General features: G+C 35.5%; 1 protein-coding gene across 1 annotated transcript in view; it reads right to left on the minus strand.

Moving 5' to 3' along the window:
- Positions 1-21,920, minus strand: part of LOC135847142 (uncharacterized) — a 29,358-nt gene that overhangs the window by 4,213 nt on the left and 3,225 nt on the right. The window contains exon 2 of the mRNA XM_065366573.1: positions 3,664-4,514. Within this exon, the coding sequence (XP_065222645.1) occupies positions 3,664-4,498 (835 nt within the window). The 5' untranslated portion in view covers positions 4,499-4,514. The remainder of the gene's footprint in view (positions 1-3,663; positions 4,515-21,920) is intronic.

Genomic DNA, 21,920 nt, shown 5'->3' on the forward strand with positions numbered 1-21,920 from the left:
ATATGTGAAGAAAAGATGGAAAGTATTGTGTTAACAATCAAGAAACAGAAGAGGTCTGGATCAGCTACATAAAAGAACTGTATGCAGATGACACATGTCCGGCTCAAATGGAAGTTTCAACCACATGGGAGGCACCACAAATTGAAATGTGGGAGCTGAGGAACGTGGTGAAAAGAGCCAGCAACCACTAAGCAGTGGGGGGAAGATTTCATACCAGTACACATGATTAAACATCTAACTAGTGTTGCCAATGTCATATTAAAAAATCCCGCCAGATTGGTCCTAAAAAACCGCTAAAAACCGCTAAATTCCCTACAGCAAAATCGCTAGAATTCCCGCTAGATTTTCATCATTTTTTATAACCCCAAGCCATGTAAAAAATACAAAACTGATGAAGATTCGATTTGTTAAAATTTGAAAACTGTACAAAAATAACTAAAAACTGAAAAACAGTGAAATTATTCAAAAATTACCTAAGAAATTATGAAATCGAGTGGATGGGTTTAACAAAAATTAAATTTCATTGATTTTTTTTTTCAAAATTTCAATATTTTTTAGCTGAAATGCTGGATTAGTGAGTTGAAATGGTAAAAGTGGTCATGAAGTCAAAAATGCTAGACTTCCCGCTAGCCGCTAGATTAACAATTTTTGGCGGTTTTCTATATTAAAAATTGCTAGGAATGGCGAGAAAATCACTACATTGGCAACACTGCATCTAACCCTGGAGTACAAAAAGGAGCTGCTGAAGATTCGCAAAAATGCTCTGAATATAGAACCATTGCATTAATGAGCCACGCATTGAAGCTACTACTCACCACCATAAATGCCAGAATTGAAAAGAAGATAGATGAAAACCTAACAAAACACAATATGGCTTCATAGCGAAAAAAAGGTACGAGAGCTATGAAATTGCCCTGCTGAAAGTGATCATCCAAAGAGCACTGAATGCAAACAGGGAAATGATTGCTTGCTTTGTTGACTATGAGAAAGCATGTGATCGTGTCAACTATGAGAGGATGTTGGAGATCCTGAAGAAATACAATATTGATGACAAAGACCTGCAAATAATCAAGAACCTGTACTGGGAGCAGAGCACAAACATCAAGATTGAAACTGAGTACTTGGAGAACGGGTGTAGTATAAAGAGAGGTGTGAGACAAGGATGCCCATGCCCCCTCTCACCTACATTGTCCAATGTGTAAACAGAAGAAATAATGAGAGAAGCATGAATCAAACAAATGGGAAAGTATTTAGCACATAAAATATGAGAAAAAGGTATTTTCATGCTAGTGGTACAGGGGAAAATTCAAGGAAGAACGACAAGAGGGAGAAAACGATCGGAGCTGCTAACAACAAACTCACTAGCGAACTCTCCCTGTAAGACCCTGAAAGAAACTATCAGGTAGGCTAGAAACCGGCTGATATACGTGGTATGGCAATTAAGTTCTGGGAATGCATTCGGTGAGGGTGATGTGGTAACACTGGAGTGTTGGCAAACACGTTGTTTTGTATATTGGACCTTCCTTTAGTAATGTTGAAAGTTTCAGTGCCGTAGGGTGTTCTGTATTTTTTCTGTACAATTTCTTCAAGAGTGCCTTTTTTATCGACGTCGTGAAAATGAGTTTTGCAAATTACTTCTTGGAGGAATGGTCACCTCCTCAAGACATCTTAGTGTCTCCTCACTATTTCTACACCCCAGATTTGATTCCTAGGGACCTTTACAGGGTTGGTTCTCTACGCGTAGACTATCTTTGTCTACATAGTCTACGTTTGTCGTGTAATCTATGTAAACTTCATGTAAAGTAGACTTCCTGTAGACTACGAGTAATGTATGTCAACTTCGAAGTTGTGTATTCCCAAATAATCTCGCTTCTTGCTAAAAATTGTCGTTTTTTTTTGCAAAAAAAATACCCTTGCTTTTCAACTGAAAAATTGAAGAAGAAAAATCTTGTATTCACGACAAACATTGTGAAAAAGTGTAATTTTCTTACTAATAATTGACATCTGCTAAAATTGTTAGTTTTGCTTTTTTCAAGTTTTTTTCTTTCCAAAAGTGGTCGAAAATGAAGTTCTTACTTTTTTCAAAAATTGATGAAAATTCTTGTTTTTTCAACCAAATTGCTGAAAATTTTCATTTTTTGCAAAAACTTTAAAATCATTACTTTTTTCTACGAATTGTTCAAAAAATTCATTTTTTTTTTACTCAAGAAATGCAAAAAATTTCGTTTTTCGAGAAAATTTAGGAAAATGCTGTGGTTTGCTAAAATTGTTCACTTTTGTTTTGTGAGAGATTCAAATTCTCGCTTTTCAGCTCGACAATATTGCTAAAGATTTTCACTTTTTCGCCCAGTAGGTATGTTTTTTTTACGTAGATTCTCAAAAATCTAGTTTTTGAACATTTTTTGAATCTCGTTTTTGAACAATTTTGGGATTTTAACCACAAATTTTCAAAATCTTCCGCCAAAATCCGTGTAAAAAAGGCTTATTCTAAAACAAAAAAAAGTTTTACTTTGTAGTTTACATAGTTTACATAGTCTACAATGTCTACATGTAAACTATTGTTGTCTACAGCAACGTTGTTTACACGTAGACAAAGCATGTAAAGTAGACTATGTAGTCTACTTGCCAACCCTGGACCTTTACTTCATTCTCAGTTGGTTTTCACCTGAGAATCAACACCCATTCCATTTTTGAGGAGGACTCAAAAACCTTCACTCAAATTTTGAGGAATTCAGCTCTGAGAGACGCAAAATTGTTTTTTAAATGGGAGCATTGAGTAAAAATACGATGCACTGAGTTGAAGGAAGACTACACTAATGACTTATGAGGTCAATCTCCTTTGAAAATTATTTGTTACTCACCTCAGAGGACATTTCCTCACAGCCACTTGGCAACAAGAATCTCATGGCCTACTTTTTGTGAGGTTTTGATCACCTGATCTTCCTCAAACATTTCCTTAATTTTTTTAAACACCACGTTTGACCTTTTGAGACATTTACCTCAACCCCAACTCAAATTCTGATCTCCCTGGCTCAAAGATCCTCCTCAAGTCACTTCTTAAAGTTTTACAATGTGACCTTAAAATATGGTTCACTTTAAACAGCTATAAATCCCGCAAAATTCACCCAATCAACTTGAAATTTTGCAAAGTATTAAAGGAAGGTCTACCCTACACAACAACGTGTTTGCGAACACTCCAGTGTTACCACATCACCCTCACCGAATGCATTCCCGGAACTTAATTGCCATACCTCGTAGATGAATGTATACATTGTATACGCTATCTCCTGTAAAGGGGTACGACCACGACCACGTACTTATTTTGATCACATTTTGTATTTCGCATTATTTACCTATGCCAAAATATCGAGGAAAATTATTTCTGAAACTGTGAAATATTTTGATCATTATGACCAATACCAATAAGACTTTAATAAGTTTTTAGAGCATTTCAATTTTCTCGATAAGTGGTAATAATGGGTAAAAAATTGACAACACTACGATTTTTCACTAGGTCCCCAAGAATGTATCATCAAAACTTTAAAAATCCGAGCAAACCCGGAGCAGCATTCCACCATTTAAAACTGGGAATAACTACACTAATATTTAATTTTATTAGTTAGGTAGGTACTACGGTACCTATTTAGATAAAATATTGCTTACCAGGGTTTGAGGAATGGATTTCTCCGCAGTACATCAACCATTTGTAAATATGTCTCGATATTGTATTTTCGTTGGAATTCTGGTCGTTGGCGGATAAACGTAAGTTGAACTCATCGTCAGAAATCGTATTTGAAAGATGAAATCCTAGTCTAGCAGCATTCAGAAGATTCAATGCATGATGCAAACGGTTTTTCATATCGTGACAGATCCATCTTGCGCATATTTTACTAACAGTCCTGAATGGACCAGGGTTACTTCCCTCACACGAATACGTTCGGCAATGTGAAAGAATTTTCACCATGTGATCGAACTTGACAGATAGAAATTCATCGCGATCACTCAGCTTTTCCAAATATAAGGCCATTTGTTCAAAAACAACTGGTAATATATACTCGAACTTCTTTTCAAGGGCAATAAAATCACATAACTTGAAAATATCCTTATTCAAGAGTTTACTACAACGGAACGCTCTAATTGCAAAGGGTTTCCACATTTTTGGATCGATATCCATCTGAAGATAATCCATAGCCATCAGCAAAGATACGAAATTATCGGAATTAATGACAGATTCCACTTCTTCTCCATAAATGACATCAATTACAGCGGAAAATGTATCGGTATCCATCAGTGGCATTTCTATCAGATCGCTGTTTCTTTCGCTGTAATCTTCGGTAAATAATTTTTCAAAATATCCGGACTTTAGAGCTAGTTGCAGTCGATCGAGGTAGTAAATGTCGTCGTCGATTTTCACCATAATATCTTTATATTGACTCCTGATCAACTTCTTTGACTTATTTTGATCAGCTGCTGCTTCGATCGATTTTTCGGCATTCATGTTTTGCGATTTTGTTCTGAAAAATAAAAGGTTTGTATTTAAAATGCGAGGTCGTCCATTTAACACTTCTTGAGATTATTTCTATCTTTAAAATGTTCAAAACTAACGAAATTGGTATCAATACTTTGTATAAGCATGAAATTTATTCAAAAATGAAGGGTTTTTTGAGATAAGTATAACTTTTTTTCAACTCTAAAGAACTTGCGATGTCGCTCTGCTCCCTCATCTGCCTGCCTCAGATGGTCTCAAGAGTCCCCAGCAAAAGTGATTGGATCTGATCAGGTCTGAACAGATTTAACTCAGTCTAAACTCTGATCTAATTAGATCTAGTCAGGTATAACAGAATCCGGAAAATATTTGGATCCGATAAATATTTCAACGAAAATGTCTTTTTGAGCATTTTTGAACACTTGAACAGTTTTGAGCTCAAAATTGGAACATAATTTTTGGGTTTTTAGAAAAAGTGCCATGCGACACATCAAAATGAGTTGAAATTTCAGCAGAAAATCAAACAACCCGATCAACATTTTTTTTTTTCTGAACAGTTTGAAACGTTTTGAATCAAGTAGGTTTTCGAAAACGGTATCGTGTGACTCATAAAAATAGTTTGAAATTTTACAGAAAATCGACAATTTCTATAAAAACTCTTTTTGAGCTGGTTTTGAAAAATGCCATGTCGAAAAATCATGATTTTTGAAACTTTTGAAGTACCTACTTAGGGTGAACATTTTCAGCAAAAATCAAAAATTTCCATCAACACTGTTTTTGAACAATTTTAAACGTTTTGAACCAGAAATTGGTACCTACAGATTTTGGGGGTTTTCGAAAAAGGGAATATCATGCGAGCCATCAAAATGGCTTAAAAGTTTGCAGAAAATCAAAAATTTCCATCAACATTTTTTTTGAGCAATTTTGAAGAATTTCATGTTGAAAATAAAATCATGATTTTTGAAACATTCGAAATGATTGACACGTGACTCATCAAAATAAGTAGGTACCTAAACATTTCAGTGGAAAATCATAAGTTTTCACCAACATTTTTTTGAGCAGTTTTGGAAAATTTTGAGCTCAAAAGAGCAGGCAAAAATTCATCACCTGTCAAAATTTCAAGCGCTTAAGTGCCTTTTTCGATTTTTAATGAATTTTCAAAAATCAAAATTTGGTCAAAATGTGAGAAAAAAATCAAAATTTTGCCAAATTGACCTAGAAAGCTGAAATTTGAGATATACCCTTTTTTGGACCTGCTAAATCGATTGTAAACTGTTTCAAACCGTTTTGAGCAGTTCTGGAGCCTTCAGTGGATTTTTTAAACTCGAAATTCCCACAAGATTTCATCAAATGGAGTTGGAAAGCCGATATCAATTCTGCAAACTAATTTCAATACGCCGCCGCTATGAAGTCAACTGCAGGTGAATTTCAAGTCGTTTTGGAACCTCCAGCGATTTTTGAAAATTACTGGAGCCTCCAGTAAATTTTTGAAACTTGAAATTTCCCCCAAATTTCCTCAAAATGGAGATGGAAAGCTGAAATTACCTATTCACTCCAATTTTAACACCCTCTGAACACGACTTCAGGTGGATTCAAGTAATTTTGGAGCCTCCAGTGACTTTTTGAAAGGTTTTATGGCATTTATAGCAGAATCGAAATTTCCAAAAAGTACCTACCTGGAACCTTCAAAACCACTTGAAACCACCATGCAGTCGACTTCATATTATTGTACTGAAATTAGTTTGCAGAGTAAATTTCGGCTTTCTAACCCCATTAGGAATTTCAAGTTTCAAAAATCTACTGCAGGCTCCAGTAATTTTCATAAAATTGCTGAAGGCTCAAAACGACTTGAAATTCACGTGCAGTCGACTTCATAGCGATTGAAATTATTTTGCAGAATTGATATCGGCTTTCCAACTTCATTTGATGAAATTTTGTGGGAATTTGGAGTTCCAAAAATCTACTGGAGGTAAAACAACTTGAAATTCACCTGCGGTCGATTTCATAGAGCATTGAAATTAGTTTGCAGAATTCATTTCGGCTTTCCAACTCTATTTCATTTGATAAGATTTTGTGGGAATTTCGAGTTTCAAAAATCTGATGGAGGCTCCAGAACTGCTCAAAACGGTTTGAAACAGTTTCCAATCGATTTGGAAAGTCCAAAAAAGGGTATATCTCAAATTTCAGCTTTCTAGGTCAATTTGGTAAAATTTTGATTTTTTTCTCACATTTTGACCAAATTTTGATTTTTGAAAATTCACCAAAAATCGAAAAAAGTACTTTGGCACTTAAAATTTTGACAGGTGATGAATTTTTGCCTGCTCTTTCAATCTACCTTTGAACGCTTTAAAAAAATTTATGCTAGTCCTATGTTGGAACGCAAAATCTGCGATTTCGGCTGACCTGTCAATCAAAATGGCCGCCATTTTGTAAGTAAGGCCCCTCTTGTTTTTGAGGACAAGGGCTAGAAATGTTCCTCACGACTCCCCCTTTAAGAAAAAAGTTGTCCCGGAGGATCGGCAGAAGGGTGCAAGCGATCCTTATGCGGGCCCCCCGACTATAGATAAAATTTGCAGAAATTTGAGCATTCAAAAATTATCTGAACGCCCCACAACTGCTCAAAACCTGTTGAAGCTGGTTGTAATCGATTCGGGAGGTCAGAAAATTGGGTAGATAGATATATACCTACCAACTTTTAGTTTTTTAGGTCAATTTGATAAAATTTTGATCTTTATTTTTCAAAATGGCCACTTCTGATAAGAAAATTGCGATTTTCAGCAACAAAAAAAAATCAACGTCAAATTTGATTTATTTTTTGAAAATTCGGTGTTCAAGAAATGCGAAATTCTCCCTACTTTCGATTGATATGATTTTGAAGGCAGTAAGTGTGATCTATGGCTTGCCAGGTTGCATTTATTTTTGAAAAAATAAAATAAAATACGAACTTAATTCATGGTGGTCTTATTTGGAAATGGACACTTTACCTTGCAAGTCTGTGAACAATTTTTTTGGGCTCGAGACATTTTGAAAGTTGAGGATTTTTAGGCCCCCATCCCTCTACAGTTCAATAGCAGAAATCTGAAATACGTCTTTTTAAGCTTTTTTAGCCCACATTTTGAAAAAAAGTAACTGAATTTTTCGTGTCACAAGTAGTTGATTTTTTTTTCAGTTAGACCGTTGAATATTAACCTACTCCATGCACAACCCATCTCATTGACAATGTTTAAAAAGTACGAAGTGACTTCTACCACTACCCCCACCCTAATCCTTCAAAAGTAGGAACAATGACTCATTAAGTGTGCAATGTACTTAGTACACTTTTTAGTGTGCGTAGCACACTATTGGTTTCGCTTTGAGAAATTGAAATTTCAATTACAATGAATGTTCTCTTAAGCTATCCAACCGTTTTTCGTACCTATTGGACACCATTTGAGAATCATTAAGGAGGAGGGAATAGATTAATTTTCATTCAATTCGGATGGGTAATTGCTGAGTAATTGCAATTCTAGTTCATTATTTTAATGCATTAAATCCTAAAAAAGGGAAAAGGGGACTTGTAGAACACCTGCCGCTCATTGTACCCTGCTATACCCCCAGTCTATTCCATCACCAGCTGTGTTTCATTGTACCCTGTTACACCCCCCATCTGTTAGCTGTAAATTCCAAGTGGGAGTGGTTTGGTGGGGCGTTTACCAAACAAATATATTGTTTTAATGCCCTAACCCTCGTAGTGAATTCGTGGCTGAGTGGTTAGGGCATGTAGGTAGGAATAGGAAATTTAGGGACGCAGGTTCGAATTCCCGTGAGGTAAGTAGGTAGGTGACAGATTTTTTGTAGGAAAATTGGATAGGTAAATGCTTTGGAGTTACCTATGGAGTACATGATAATAGGGCAAAAATAATGCTGAAATTGAGTTATGAATTATGATATCATTTGCTAACTAAAACTCCATTTCATTAATTTTTTGTCTACTATAGCCATAAGTATTAGTAAGCGAATTACCTTGACATGAATAATTTTTAACTTTTTACTTATAATTTAAAAATTACTTCAAAATGAGTAATTAAACTAATTTTTGTACAATTGAAACATGTAATTTTTATTATCATGATTTAGTAAAAATTATTAAAACAAAATGGTTTTTACTATTGGTACCTATAGCAAAAATTATTAAAATGATAATTTTTACTATACGATTACAGTAAAAATTGTTGAATGGGATCTGGTACTTCATTGTGCTAAATACCAGTATTTAGTTGAATTTTTTTGTAAAAATTACCCATATTCTTTTTCGTGTAATTTAGATGAAATGCAAATTCTTAACATATTTTATAAGATTTAATTCTTAATTTAGAATAAAAAGCAAGTTCTGAAAATTGGTTTGAAAATTTATAAATTTGAAGACAATGGAAATTCTAAAAAAAATAATATGAAAATTTGTATTTAGAGACGCTGAGAATTTCAAAAATTGATTAAAATTTCTGTAAGTTGCAGATGATAATGTGAACTTGAAAATTATATGAAATAAGTATTGTAATATTTATGAAGAAGATGAGAATTCTGAAAAATTGGAGGCAATGTGAATTCCAAAAATTGAGTAACTAAACGTTTTACAATTTGTGGACAATATGAACTTGAAAATTGAATTTGAAATTTTTTAATTTAAAGACAATAAGAATTCTGAAAAATTATTGAAAACTTTATGAAATTGTAGCGATGGGGAATTCGGGAAATTGATTTGAAATTTTGTAAATTTTAAAACAATGCAAACTATGAAAAACAACTAGAACTTTCTTAATTTATAAGCAATACAAGCTTATAAATTATTCTGAAATACCTATTGTAATTTGGAAAATATGAAAACACTGAAAAACAAATATTATTTTGAAGCAGTGAGAGTTTCAAAAATTCTCATCACTGTGACATGGTTGATTCACTTATGCACTACCTAGATGTAATAACGGTTATAGCTGTAGAAAAGGCAGCTAGCTACGCACACTTTGCAAGCTAAGCAAATGCTTAGCTGTCTAGTTTCACTATGGGTTGATTTTAGGTAAAATGTGAAAAAAAACAACAACAAAAAACATTAGGTAGGTAGGTACTCATAAAAGTATATTTTTAACAATATTGACACACACAATACTATAGAGCTTGATTATACAAATCATCAATTGAAATATACACTCTAATGACGAGTAATCAAGTACAACGAATTGCAGGATTATGGATACCTATAATATTTCCATAAGAAAGACTTTTATATCTATCAAGCACCGATAATGATTCAGACTGCAAAATTGGCCACTCCTTCTTCAACGTCCAAGTTCGATCCGTTGCACAGAACTGGTATAATTTATTAATAGTCACGTACACGATTTCACCAGCTTCATTTTGGCTAACGATCGAATGTTCTTTGATATCACTATCGTAACTGTATGGCAACGACCAAATATTTATCCAAATTCGCCTCGCCACCTCGTTAAATTTGAATAAACATTTTCGAAAAAGTGCAGCCAAACCGTAATTGTTCAAGAAAACAAATTCACGTATCGCTCTATCCTCTTCAGAATTATTATACGACTCGTGGTGACGAGTCAAATCGGGCATAGTAGGCGCAGAAATCCACTGATTTTCCGTCAAATCGTAAACGTGGACGCTATAAGTGGTTGTGCGATCAGTTCGTGAGGTCTCGTACATTCTGTACAGTTAACTTCCGTCGCTTGCGAAAGAAATTTTAATTTTATGCAACACAGCAGCTGAAACCCTTTTCCAACGATTAAATTCGAACAAATATTTCAGTACCTCGCCATCTTCGAAACAGCAGTAAATTTCATCGCGGCAATTCAACAAAGTATATTTCAACTGCTCGCTGTATGATTTTCCATCTTTTGTTTTAAAAAGTCGGCGATCTGATGCCAAAGAGTATAACTTTTTCGATGATAAACTGTAGATATAAAAAAATGACGTTTTACGCATAGTACAGAGTATGAACAAGTTATCCTTCACGATGGTTGCTGCCATAGGATATGTTACCCTGTACTTGTAGTATATAGTAGGATTCTTTTTCGGGCCATTTCCGTAAAGACGAAATGAATCCATTTCATCCCAATCAGCGTTGTATAATCTGAATATTTTTCCCTTGTGCGATGTCACGAATACCGGAAGATCTGTTTTTCGCGTATTCGTTTCATTCTCCGGAAATAATCCGAAAGGAAGTACCGAAGTTGAAGAAAGAATTTCCCATATCTTGTTTTTGACAAAATCTTGCGTGCATCGGTTCAAATTCGAAGGGTTTTCGATACAATAATGGTCACCGTTTGCTCTACGGTTTCGACTTATTGCAAATGCAATTCGAGGTACGAGGCGATATCGATTTTCCACATCGTGTACGACCCATTTCGAGCAAATATCCAGCAGATCGCGCGGATCATTGAAATACAAATCATTCGACAATAGCATATTTTCCAAGCACTCGTAAGATATAGTACAAAACAATTTCACGTCCACCTCGGGCCACTGCATCATGTATTTTACCAGGTAGACTGTATTCAGAACCTCGTGAGACTGGAATTTTTCCAGAGAAAGAATCAGAACTTCTTTGACATGTGATGAACTTATGTTGTCACGCCACGTTATCAAAAGACTTATACATTCTTCGACTAATTCCTCAATCTTAAACAGATCGCTCGCTTTCAACACTCTCAGAAGGTTACCGTCCTCAATATCTGTTTTATTGAAGTAACGTAATCGATCATCAGTTTGAAAGTTTCTTGATCAACTTTATCAAACGTATAGGCATTATTTTCATCGATAGAATTGGTTCCTTCGGGCAAGGTGATCGCCTTGAAAAGGTCTGCAAACTGTGGCAAGTTATCTATCTTAGGCCACGAAGCAACGATATATTCGGATAAAAGAAGTCGATTCAGATGTCTGTAATCGGCGTGTAATTGAGTGAAATTCAATAATTCAATAACATCTTTGTCATCGATGTCTTTGGAATTGGACTGTATCCACTCGCAGCATTGATTCTTCAAACCATCGATTCTTAAAATATGGACTGCTTTGAATAAACGAACGATAATGTCACATGTCGGTATTGTCGGTTCTATTTCTCCAAAGTACATGTGATCAACTATTTTGTCGAATGCGGCTGAATCGATTTCATCTAGCGAATATATTTTATCCTTACTCGGAGGGCTTGGTGGCATGCCATTACATTGTGCAGCTAACTCGGAGTACTCTTTGGAAAAGAGTTCCTCAAAATACACTGACTCCGATTTCAACACAGAGCGGTGAAGTTTATAAAATTTGTCATCGACTTTGACTGTGATGTCGTAAAAGTTGCTATTCTTCAAGAACAACTCCAGCTTTGATTCTGGACTGATGAGATCGTCTTCGTAATGGTGGAGAGATCCCCTTCTATGATGATTACATTCAGCGCACGAACATCCTGTCTCAATTGTCTCCTTAGTCTCAGAATTGCCTGGAAAAAAAATTAACAATATTATGTAAAAATTGAGAAAATATTTCTACAGCTAAACTTTATAATCCTATACTTGAGGGTCATTTCACGCCAAATCGGCGGATTTTTGCACGAGAGGTCATGTTTTGAGGTCATCAAACGATGACGAATGATGCAAACTGGACATTTTTTCGACTTTTTTTTGTGGAGCTGTGAAGCTTCAGTCCCCATTTACTCGATGAAATGAACACTATCCTCACAAAAAAATCAAAATTCGAAAAAATTCAAAAAATAAACGAATTTTTATTTTTTTGTTGTGAGTGTAATTTTTATCAACTTTTTCATGAAATACGTCAGAAAGAGGTCAAAATGAGATAACTGAATAAAGGGTACCCCCCGATAAGATAGGCCAAATGCCCTTAACCTCAGATTTCGATGAAACTCACAGGGTATGTTTAGTACCCCCAAAAAATAATTTTGGGCCCATAGCCCGCTCCCCACCCCACCCCCCTCAGCCAGGGGGGTCAAAAAACGCGTTTTTCAGGGGGAAAATTCTGTATCAGCGCGTAATTAAGATAAATTGATTCTGTAAACGAATATAGTTAGAAGATACATGGGCGTACCTCCCTGAATTTTTTCAGAATTTTTCATCACACGGGGAGAGAAGGGAGGACAAAAGAAAACTTTAAATCGACATTACTCCGGAACGAAAAAACATACCAAAACGATTTTTTCGTCAAATATGTATCTTTAGGTCTACTTTCTATAGAAGTCATCACCCGGCCATTTGGAGTGGTGGGTCAAGCTCAAAAGCTCAAAAAACTCTCAAAAAACCACGTTTTTTGCGTTTTTCTCCAAAAATATGGACAAATGGCGGAAATCTAAGAGAATCAAGTTGTTCAGCGTGAAATTTTACCTCAGAATTGTGTAATTGAAAATTCATTTACACAGCATGATCGTAAAACTACATGCGCAGAAGTATTTGTGCTTACATCAAGATAGCTGAAAGGGTATTCCTGGGTAAAATAGGTGAAATGTCCCTGTCCTCGGATTTCTGAAATTTTGATGAAACATAGTTGGGTACCATTAAAAAAATGTCGGAGGCAAAAAATCCCCCCCCACCTCCCCTTGCTCATAATAGCGAAAAAAGGGCCTTTTTCGGGGAGAAAAAATCCATGCTTCAACGAGTTTTGACAAAAAAATCTGTATTCACTCAAAATACTTGAAGGAGATATGATTCTAGCAACTTGAATTTTCTTCAAAAATTGTGGGCCCCCCAGGGGAGATATATTGACAAAAGAAAATTTGAAACCGCCGTATCTCCGAACCTAATTTAAGTACATGAAATTTTTTTTTCAAAAATGTATCTGCATGAGCACTGTAATTGGTATTTTTTTTTCAAATTTTCCCTCCAGGTAGGCCATCTTCAAAAACTCAAAAAACACTCAAAATTGTGTTTTTTTGTCACAGCACCACCAAAAAAAGCGATCCATAATTTTGGATGCTGGCCTCCAAAAACAATAAGAAAACCAACTAACTTCTTTAAGGCTATTCTAATTTTGTGATGAAAAATGGTCAACTTTGGGCGGGGATTGTGCCAAAACTATAGAACGGATTTTTCTAGGGTTTGCTTTCAAAAGCGAGGGTGTGTCGAGATATTTTTAATTCAGGACATTTGATGGCTATAATAGGGAATTGGATGGAGGTACTTTAGACGCTCACATCCCTGTTGTAAAAGCAAAATTAGAAAATATGGCTACATACCCTCGATTTCATAGATGAATCAGTATTGGTGAAAAAAAATTGGAAGAATTTTGAAAATTTACGGAGAAATCGCCGTCTGAAGTTTAGATGGGAGCGGGTCGCAGGACATAAGCACGACTAAATTCGTTCAATCGATTACATGCAGTCTTACGAACGAATGATGAAAATAACGAACAAATCGGTTTCATATTTCGACCGGTTGTCAAATTAGAATGCTCTCCGCAGAGTATACCCTTAAACTCCAATTTTTTGGCCATAGGCACCCCCTCTCCAAATTTTAGGGCGAAAGTAGACTGACAATATGGGTATCATTATCATATGAACCGAACTCGCTGAACATGAATATGAAGTTTGATTTGCAGTTGGACCCTCCTAACGACCACATTGGGGAGAGGGGTCGCCCAAAAATTAGAGTTTTTGTGAAAAATGCTTCATTATAGCGCTATTTACGCCATGCAACTTCTTAATCAAGGTTTTCTTGAATTACAAGTAGCCTACTTTTCAAGTACATACATGGTATCTAACTCAAAACTATCAGAAAGGTTTCTTTTTGGTGTCGATGATTAAATTTTTATGTGAGTTACCAAGTACATTGAAAACATAGGTATTACCTACCTACGTACTAAGTAGTAGATTGGGTAAATCACCAAAAAAAGAAAAAAAACTGGATTTTTACCAATTTTAGCAAAAACTGTCATTTTGAGTTGAAAGTTGTACAGAAAAATTCTGGCTCCAGAAGTGCCCCTAAAGGGAAAACATGTGCCCTTAAAGAGGGAGTATTTTCGAAAAAACACGGTTTTTTCACTGTAGCCCCTGTACCCAATTTGTTTTGAGAAAAATGACGATCGACCCAGTCCTAAATGAATATATCTTAGATTCTGCGTCCATTCTATGCTATTATTTTAAATTGTTTTTGTCAATTTTGAAAAATCAACAAAAATTTAGGAATTTTTGCCAATCTTTATCAATTTTTTGAAACCTAAAATATTGTCATCACTGCGTTCCAAAATATTTCCTCAGTTTCAGAAATATATTATCTTTCAATATTTTTTCGTCATTATAGCGAAACTTTTGCGAAGAAAATATTTTCAAAACACCAACTACTAATACCCCCTCTCCAAAAAAAAAAGATTTACTTTTCAATTTTCTCAGTAGAACCCCAAAAGTGGCCTTGGATTTTGATGGCAATAGCATGGATTGGCGCAGAATCTCAAATACCTATGTAGGTACTTTTATTATACTGTCTCCTCCATATATTTTGAGTGAATACAGATTTTTTTGTCAAAACTCGTTGAAGCATGGATTTTTTCTCCCCGAAAAAGGCCCTTTTTTCGCTATTATGAGCAAGGGGAGGTGGGGGGGGGATTTTTTGCCTCCGACATTTTTTTTAATGGTACCCAACTATGTTTCATCAAAATTTCAGAAATCCGAGGACAGGGACATTTCACCTATTTTACCCAGGAATACCTTTTCAGCTATCTTGATGTAAGCACAAATACTTCTGCGCATGTAGTTTTACGATCATGCTGTGTAAATGAATTTTCAATTACACAATTCTGAGGTAAAATTTCACGCTGAACAACTTGGTTCTCTTAGATTTCCGCCATTTGTCCATATTTTTGGAGAAAAACGCAAAAAACGTGGTTTTTTGAGAGTTTTTTGAGCTTTTGAGCTTGACCCACCACTCCAAATGGCCGGGTGATGACTTCTATAGAAAGTAGACCTAAAGATACATATTTGACGAAAAAATCGTTTTGGTATGTTTTTTCGTTCCGGAGTAATGTCGATTTAAAGTTTTCTTTTGTCCCCCCTTCACTCCCCGTGTGATGAAAAATTCTGAAAAAATTCAGGGAGATACGCCCATGTATCCTCTAACTATATTCGTTTACAGAATCAATTTATCTTAATTACGCGCTGATACAGAATTTTTCCCCTGAAAAACGCGTTTTTTGACCCCCCTGGCTGAGGGGGGTGGGGTGGGGAGCGGGCTATGGACCCAAAATTATTTTTTGGGGGTACTAAACATACCCTGTGAGTTTCATCGAAATCTGAGGTTAAGGGCATTTTGCCTATCTTATCGGGGGGTACCCTTTAAACTTTTTTTGATGTTTGAAATTGAAAACTGAATTTTTTCGAATTGTGATTTTTTATGAGGAGTTCATTTCATCGAGTGGATGGGGATTTTCAACTTTTTCAACAGATACGTAAAAATAGGGGTCAAATGGGTCAACTTCACCAATCAAAACTTTTTTATCGCATTTTTTCGCAAAATTCGAATTTTTCTAAATCGTTTTTGCGACATAGTGCCATCCCAACTTTTTAATATGTTGTTCAGCATGAAATGTTGTCTGTAATATATTTTTTTCAGAATTTTTGAGAGTCGGAACGATATGAAAACCACGTTTTAAAACTTTTTGAACTAATTTTTTGTACGAAAAAAAGTGGCAACACTGATTTTTATGATATCACAAAAAAGCCTTTCAAAACCCTTAACTATGGGAAAATGTTCCATTTTAGTAGGTATCGCGGTTATCGAGTAATCCACTGCTGAAATGGATGATATTTTAGGTTCGCTGAAAACTTTGACACCCCCTGGCTGCCTTAAAAATGAGCTAGAGGGCTGCGATTTGCGCCATTGGTCATCCCTTCGGAAGGTCTTTCCACAGGAAAAATTTCAAAAAAATCGTCGTACCCCCTACCACTTCTTGATCCAATTGAAGAGGAATGAACCGTAGAATAACATGCCAAAAAATTGCACTGGCATTGTAGTCCGGCATATGACAATAGGAGTAACTGCGCCCCCCCCCGCCGATCTTCCGGGACAACTTTTTTCTTAAAGGGGACATCCTAAGGAACATTTTAAAGCAAACTTGCCCAAAAAAAAGTTGGCCTTACTTACAAAATGGCGGCCAATTTGATTGACGGGTCAGCCGAAATCGCAGATTTTGAGTTTCAACATAGGACTTGCACGAAATTTTTCAAACCTTACAAAGGTAGATCGAAAGATCATGCAAAAATTCATCACCTGTCAAAATTTCAAGTGCTAAAGTGCGTTTTTCGATTTTTAGTGAATTTTTGAAAATCCAATTTAGGCCATAGAATGAGGGAAAAAATCAAAATTTTACCAAATTGACCAAGAAAGCTGAAATTTGGGATATACCATATTTTCGACATGCCAAATCTATTGGAAATGGTTTCAACCCGTTTTGAGCAGTTCTGGAGCCTCCAGCAGATTTTTGAAACTCGAAATTTCCACAGAATTCCATTAAATTGGAGTTGTAAAGCTGAAATTTATTCTAAAAACTAATTTCAATACGCTACGAAGTACTGCAGGTGAATTACAAGTCGTTTTGGAGCCTTCAGCGACTTTTTTGAAAATCACTGGAGCCTCCAGTAGATATTTGAAACTTGAAATTCCCGCAACATTAAATGTTGGTTTCAAATGGTTTTGAAGCTTCCAGATACTTTTGGGAAATTTCAATATTCCAAAAAAACGCCATACAACCTTTCAAAAAGTCGCTGGAGGCTCCAAAACGACTTGAAATCCATCAGCAGTCAACTTTGTAGCGTATTGAAATTAGTTTGCAGAATGAATTTCGACTGTTCATCTCAGTATGATGAAATTTTGGGGAAATTTCAAGTTTCAAAAATCTGCTGGAGGCTCCAGTAATTTTCAAAAAAGTCGCTGGATGCTCTAAAATGACTTGAACCCACCTGATGTCGTCTTCAAGGGGTGCTAAAATTGGAGTGTAGAGTAAATTTCAGCTTTCCATCTCCATTTGATGAAATTTTGTGAAAATTTTAAGTTTCAAAAATCTGCTGGAGGCTTCAGGAATTTTCAGAAAGTCGTTGGAGGCTCCAAAACGACTTGAAATTCACCTGCAGTACTTCGTAGCGTATTGAAATTAGTTTTTAGAATAAATTTCAGCTTTACAACTCCAATTTAATGGAATTTTGTGGAAATTTCGAGTTTCAAAAATCTGCTGGAGGCTCCAGAACTGCTCAAAACGGGTTGAAACCATTTCCAATAGATTTGGCATGTCGAAAATAGGGTATATCCCAAATTTCAGCTTTCTTGGTCAATTTGGTAAAATTTTGATTTTTTCCCTCATTCTATGGCCTAAATTGGATTTTCAAAAATTCACCAAAAATCAAAAAACGCACTTTAGCACTTGAAATTTTGACAGGTGATAAATTTTTGCATGATCTTTCGATCTACCGTTGTAAGGTTTGAAAAATTTCGTGCAAGTCCTATGTTGAAACAACTTTTTTTTGGGCAAGTTTGCTTTAAAATGTTCCTTAGGATGTCCCCTTTAAGAAATAAGTTGTCCCGGAGGATCGGCGGGTGGGGGGTGCAATTACTTCTATTGTCATATGCCGGATTATTGGTTTTGAATTTTCGAGAGAAAGAAATACAGAATTGGAATTTATTGCAAAAAATCAAAAATGTCATTAGAAACCTAAAAAATGAAAATGTTTGCATTTTTGTTCAGAACACATGTATAATGCCATTTTTCAACAAAAAAAAAATCATTTTTGATCGTTTTTGTCTCATTTTGAATACAATTTGAAAAAAAGTTCAAAAATTCTATACCTCGTACAACTGGACCAATTTGCAACTGAAATTTTCCATTATCGGCAATTTCGGAGTATTTTGAATTTTGAAACCCCACAGCTCCACCAAAAAAAAAATCGAAAATATGTCCGGTTAGCGTCATTCGTCATCGTTTGATGACCTCTAAACATGATCTGATTTTGAAACCCTCGCGCAAAAATCCTCCGATTTGGCGTGGAATGACCCATCTTCGATTACAAGTTACTTAATAGGTGAATCGGATCTTGGCTCAGATCTTGAAAATATTCACATGATATCTTTAGGGGCCCAAAAAAGAATTTCAAAGTTGAAAACATTTCACCCAACTCTTCTCCCCTTATTCCTTTTGAGGTGGGGAGGGACTCTGTCTTTTGGAACTAACCCATTCCCTCCAAAACAGATTAAGTAGGACCAGAGCGAAAAAAACCAAGATTTTTTCGAAAATGCCCTCTCTTCGCCTTCGGTGACCCATATCACCATTCTAAGAGAAATTCCGAAGCCTAAATTTTTTCTATGATATTTTTAATTAAAAATGAAAGTCTCCATTGAATTTAGTCGAGATTCGTCGATTTTTTTCTCATGCGGAAATTTGACCGGAAGAGGAGAGGAGATGGGCTGAGAATCAACAAAAACGACAAAATTCCACAACTGAATCAGACTAGACCTACATTATTCCATTATTTGCGATATAAAATGTTACCTACCAGCATCTGGGCAACGGATTTCTCCACAATACATCATCAATTTGTGAAAGCACGTCGACATTGAATTTTGGTTCAGGTGCTCTTTGTTGGAGGGCAATTCCAAGTTGAAATCTTGACGAGAAATCTCATTTGAAATGTGAAATCTGAATTTAGCAGCATTCACAAGATATACAGCATGGTGCAATCGATTTTCCATATCGTGACAGATCCATCTGGCGCACAATTTACTAACCGTTCTGAATATAGTTTTATACGATGCTTCTGCTTCTCTTTCCGAAATAATTTTCATGATGTGATTAAACTTGATTGAAAGAATTTCATCACGATCTTGCAGCTTTTCCAAATGCCCGGACAGATGTTCAAAAACACTTGGTAATAAATACTCGTATTTTGCATCATCCGCAATGAAATAATATAACTCGAAAATATCCTTATGGAGATCACTACTACAACGCAATACTCTATATGCGAGGGAATTCCATGTTCCTGAATCGATATCCAATTGAAGATAATCCATAGCCATCAACAAGGGTAGGAAATTATCGGAATTAACAACAGATTTCAATTCTTCGCCATAAATAACATCAACAACGATGGAAAATGTGTCGGTGTCCATCAATGGGATTTCTATCAAGTCGCTGTTTTTATCGCTGTAATCTTCGGTGAATAGTTTTTCAAAATATCCCGACTCCAAAGCCAGCTGCAGTCGGTCCAGGTAGTAAATGTCGTCGTCGACTTTGACCATAACATCTTTGTACTGACTTCTGATCAAGGTCTTTGACTTATGTTGATCAGCTGCTGCTTCGGTCGATTCTTCGGCGCTCATGTTTTGCGATTTTGTTCTGAAAAATTAAACAAGGATTTGTATTCGAAATACGAGGTTGTCCATTTAAAAGGTCTCATATTTGAAAAATGTGGAAGTATTTTCGATTTTTTTGAATTTTGCGAAAATCGCTTAAAAAGAAAGGCACGAAAAAATATAGCATGGGACCTTTAATGCAAAAATACTCGACTATGCTCTGCTCTCTCCCCGTGCCTCAAGAATCCCAAGAAAAAATGATTGGATCTGATCTATGGTCTGAACTGAGGTATAATTAGTTCCGGAGAATAGATACCTGGATCTGATAATTTTTTTAACGAAAATGTTTTTTGATCATTTTTAAACAATAATGAGCTTAAAATTGAAACATGATTTTTTGGGATTTTTTCAAAATAGTCATCAAATTGGGTTAAAATATCAGCAGAAAATCAAAAATTTCCATCGACATTTTTTTCGAGCAATTTGAAACGCTTTAAACTTGAACTTGGTCCAGATTTTGGGGGTTTTCGAAAAATATAAGTGTCACGGGACCCAACAAAATGGTTGAAAAATTTTGCCAGAAAACTAACAATTTCCATCGAAACTTTTTTTAGTCAGTTTTGAAGGACTTTGCGAGCAACTTGAGTTCATCAATTTTGAAACCTTTGAAAAAAGTTGTCGTGCGACCCATAAAATTGGTTAAAATTTCAGCAAGAAATCAAAAATTTTCATACAAACTTTTTTTGAGCAATTTCGGAATATTTTAAGCTTGAAATTGGTCGAGATTTTCAGAACTTTTGAAGAAGTTGTGCAACGTTTCAAAATGATCTAAAATCTTAGAAGAAAATCTAATAATATTCTATCCATTTTGAGTAATTTTGTAAAATTTTAGCTTTAAATGTGCTCGAGTTTCGGAAACTATTGAAAAAAGGACGTAATAGTTTATCAATGTGGGTTGAAGTTATACGAAAAAATCAATTAACTACCTATACATATTTAAAATGCATTCGAATCCTAACGAATAAAGTTCAATTAGAATATTGGACCCTCTTTGGGTGATCTATCGTTTTGTTTTTCAAAAATCATGATCTAATTTTAGTCTTAAAATTATTCAAAATTGCTCAAAAATAATTTTAATTGAATAGTTTGCTTTTCTGTTTAAATTTTAAAATTTACCTGAACATGAGCGATACGCCAATTTTGAATCACTCAGTAGAAGGAGCCGAAGAGCGGTCTTGAATTTCGATGACAATACTCTAAGTCGACGTAGAACCTCAGAAACCAACTGCGTATCTTTTGGAATTGGAACATTTTCCCCAAAACAGTTTGAGCAGGGGCTGGAGCGAAAAACCACGATTTTTTTAAATGCACCTTTTTTGAGCACCCATATAGTCCGGCATATGACAATAGGAGTAATTGCACCCCCCCCCGCCGATCCTCCGGGACAACATTTTTCTTAAAGGGGACATCCTAAGGAACATTTTAATGCAAAGTTGCCAAAAAAAAAGTTGGCCTTACTTACAAAATGGCGGCCATCTTGATTGACAGGTCAGCCGAAATCGCAGATTTTGCGTTTTAACATAGGACTTGCACAAACTTTTTCAAACTTTACAAAGGTAGATCGAAAGATCATGCAAAAATTTATCACCTGTCCAAATTTCAAGTGCTAAAGTGCGTTTTTCGATTTTTGGTGAATTTTTGAAAATCGAATTTAGGCCAAAAATGAGGGAAAAAATCAAAATTTTACCAAATTGACCAAGAAAGCTGAAATTTGGGATATACCCTATTTTCGACATGCCAAATCGATTGGAAACGGTTTAAACCCGTTTTGAGCAGTTCTGGAGCCTCCAGCAGATTTTTGAAACTCGAAATTCCCACAAAATTCCATCAAATTGGAGTTGTAAAGCTAAAATTCATTCTAAAAACTAATTTCAATACGCTACGAAGTACTGCAGGTGAATTTCAAGTCGTTTTGGAGGCTCTAGCGACTTTTTGAAAATTCCTAAAACCTCCATCAGATTTTTGAATCTTTTAAATGTTCACAAGATTTCATCAAATGGAGATGGAAAGCTGAAATTTACTCTACACTCCAATTTCAACACCCTCTGAAA

Source organism: Planococcus citri, chromosome 5 (genome assembly GCF_950023065.1).
Source record: "Planococcus citri chromosome 5, ihPlaCitr1.1, whole genome shotgun sequence".
NCBI lineage: Eukaryota > Metazoa > Arthropoda > Insecta > Hemiptera > Pseudococcidae > Planococcus > Planococcus citri.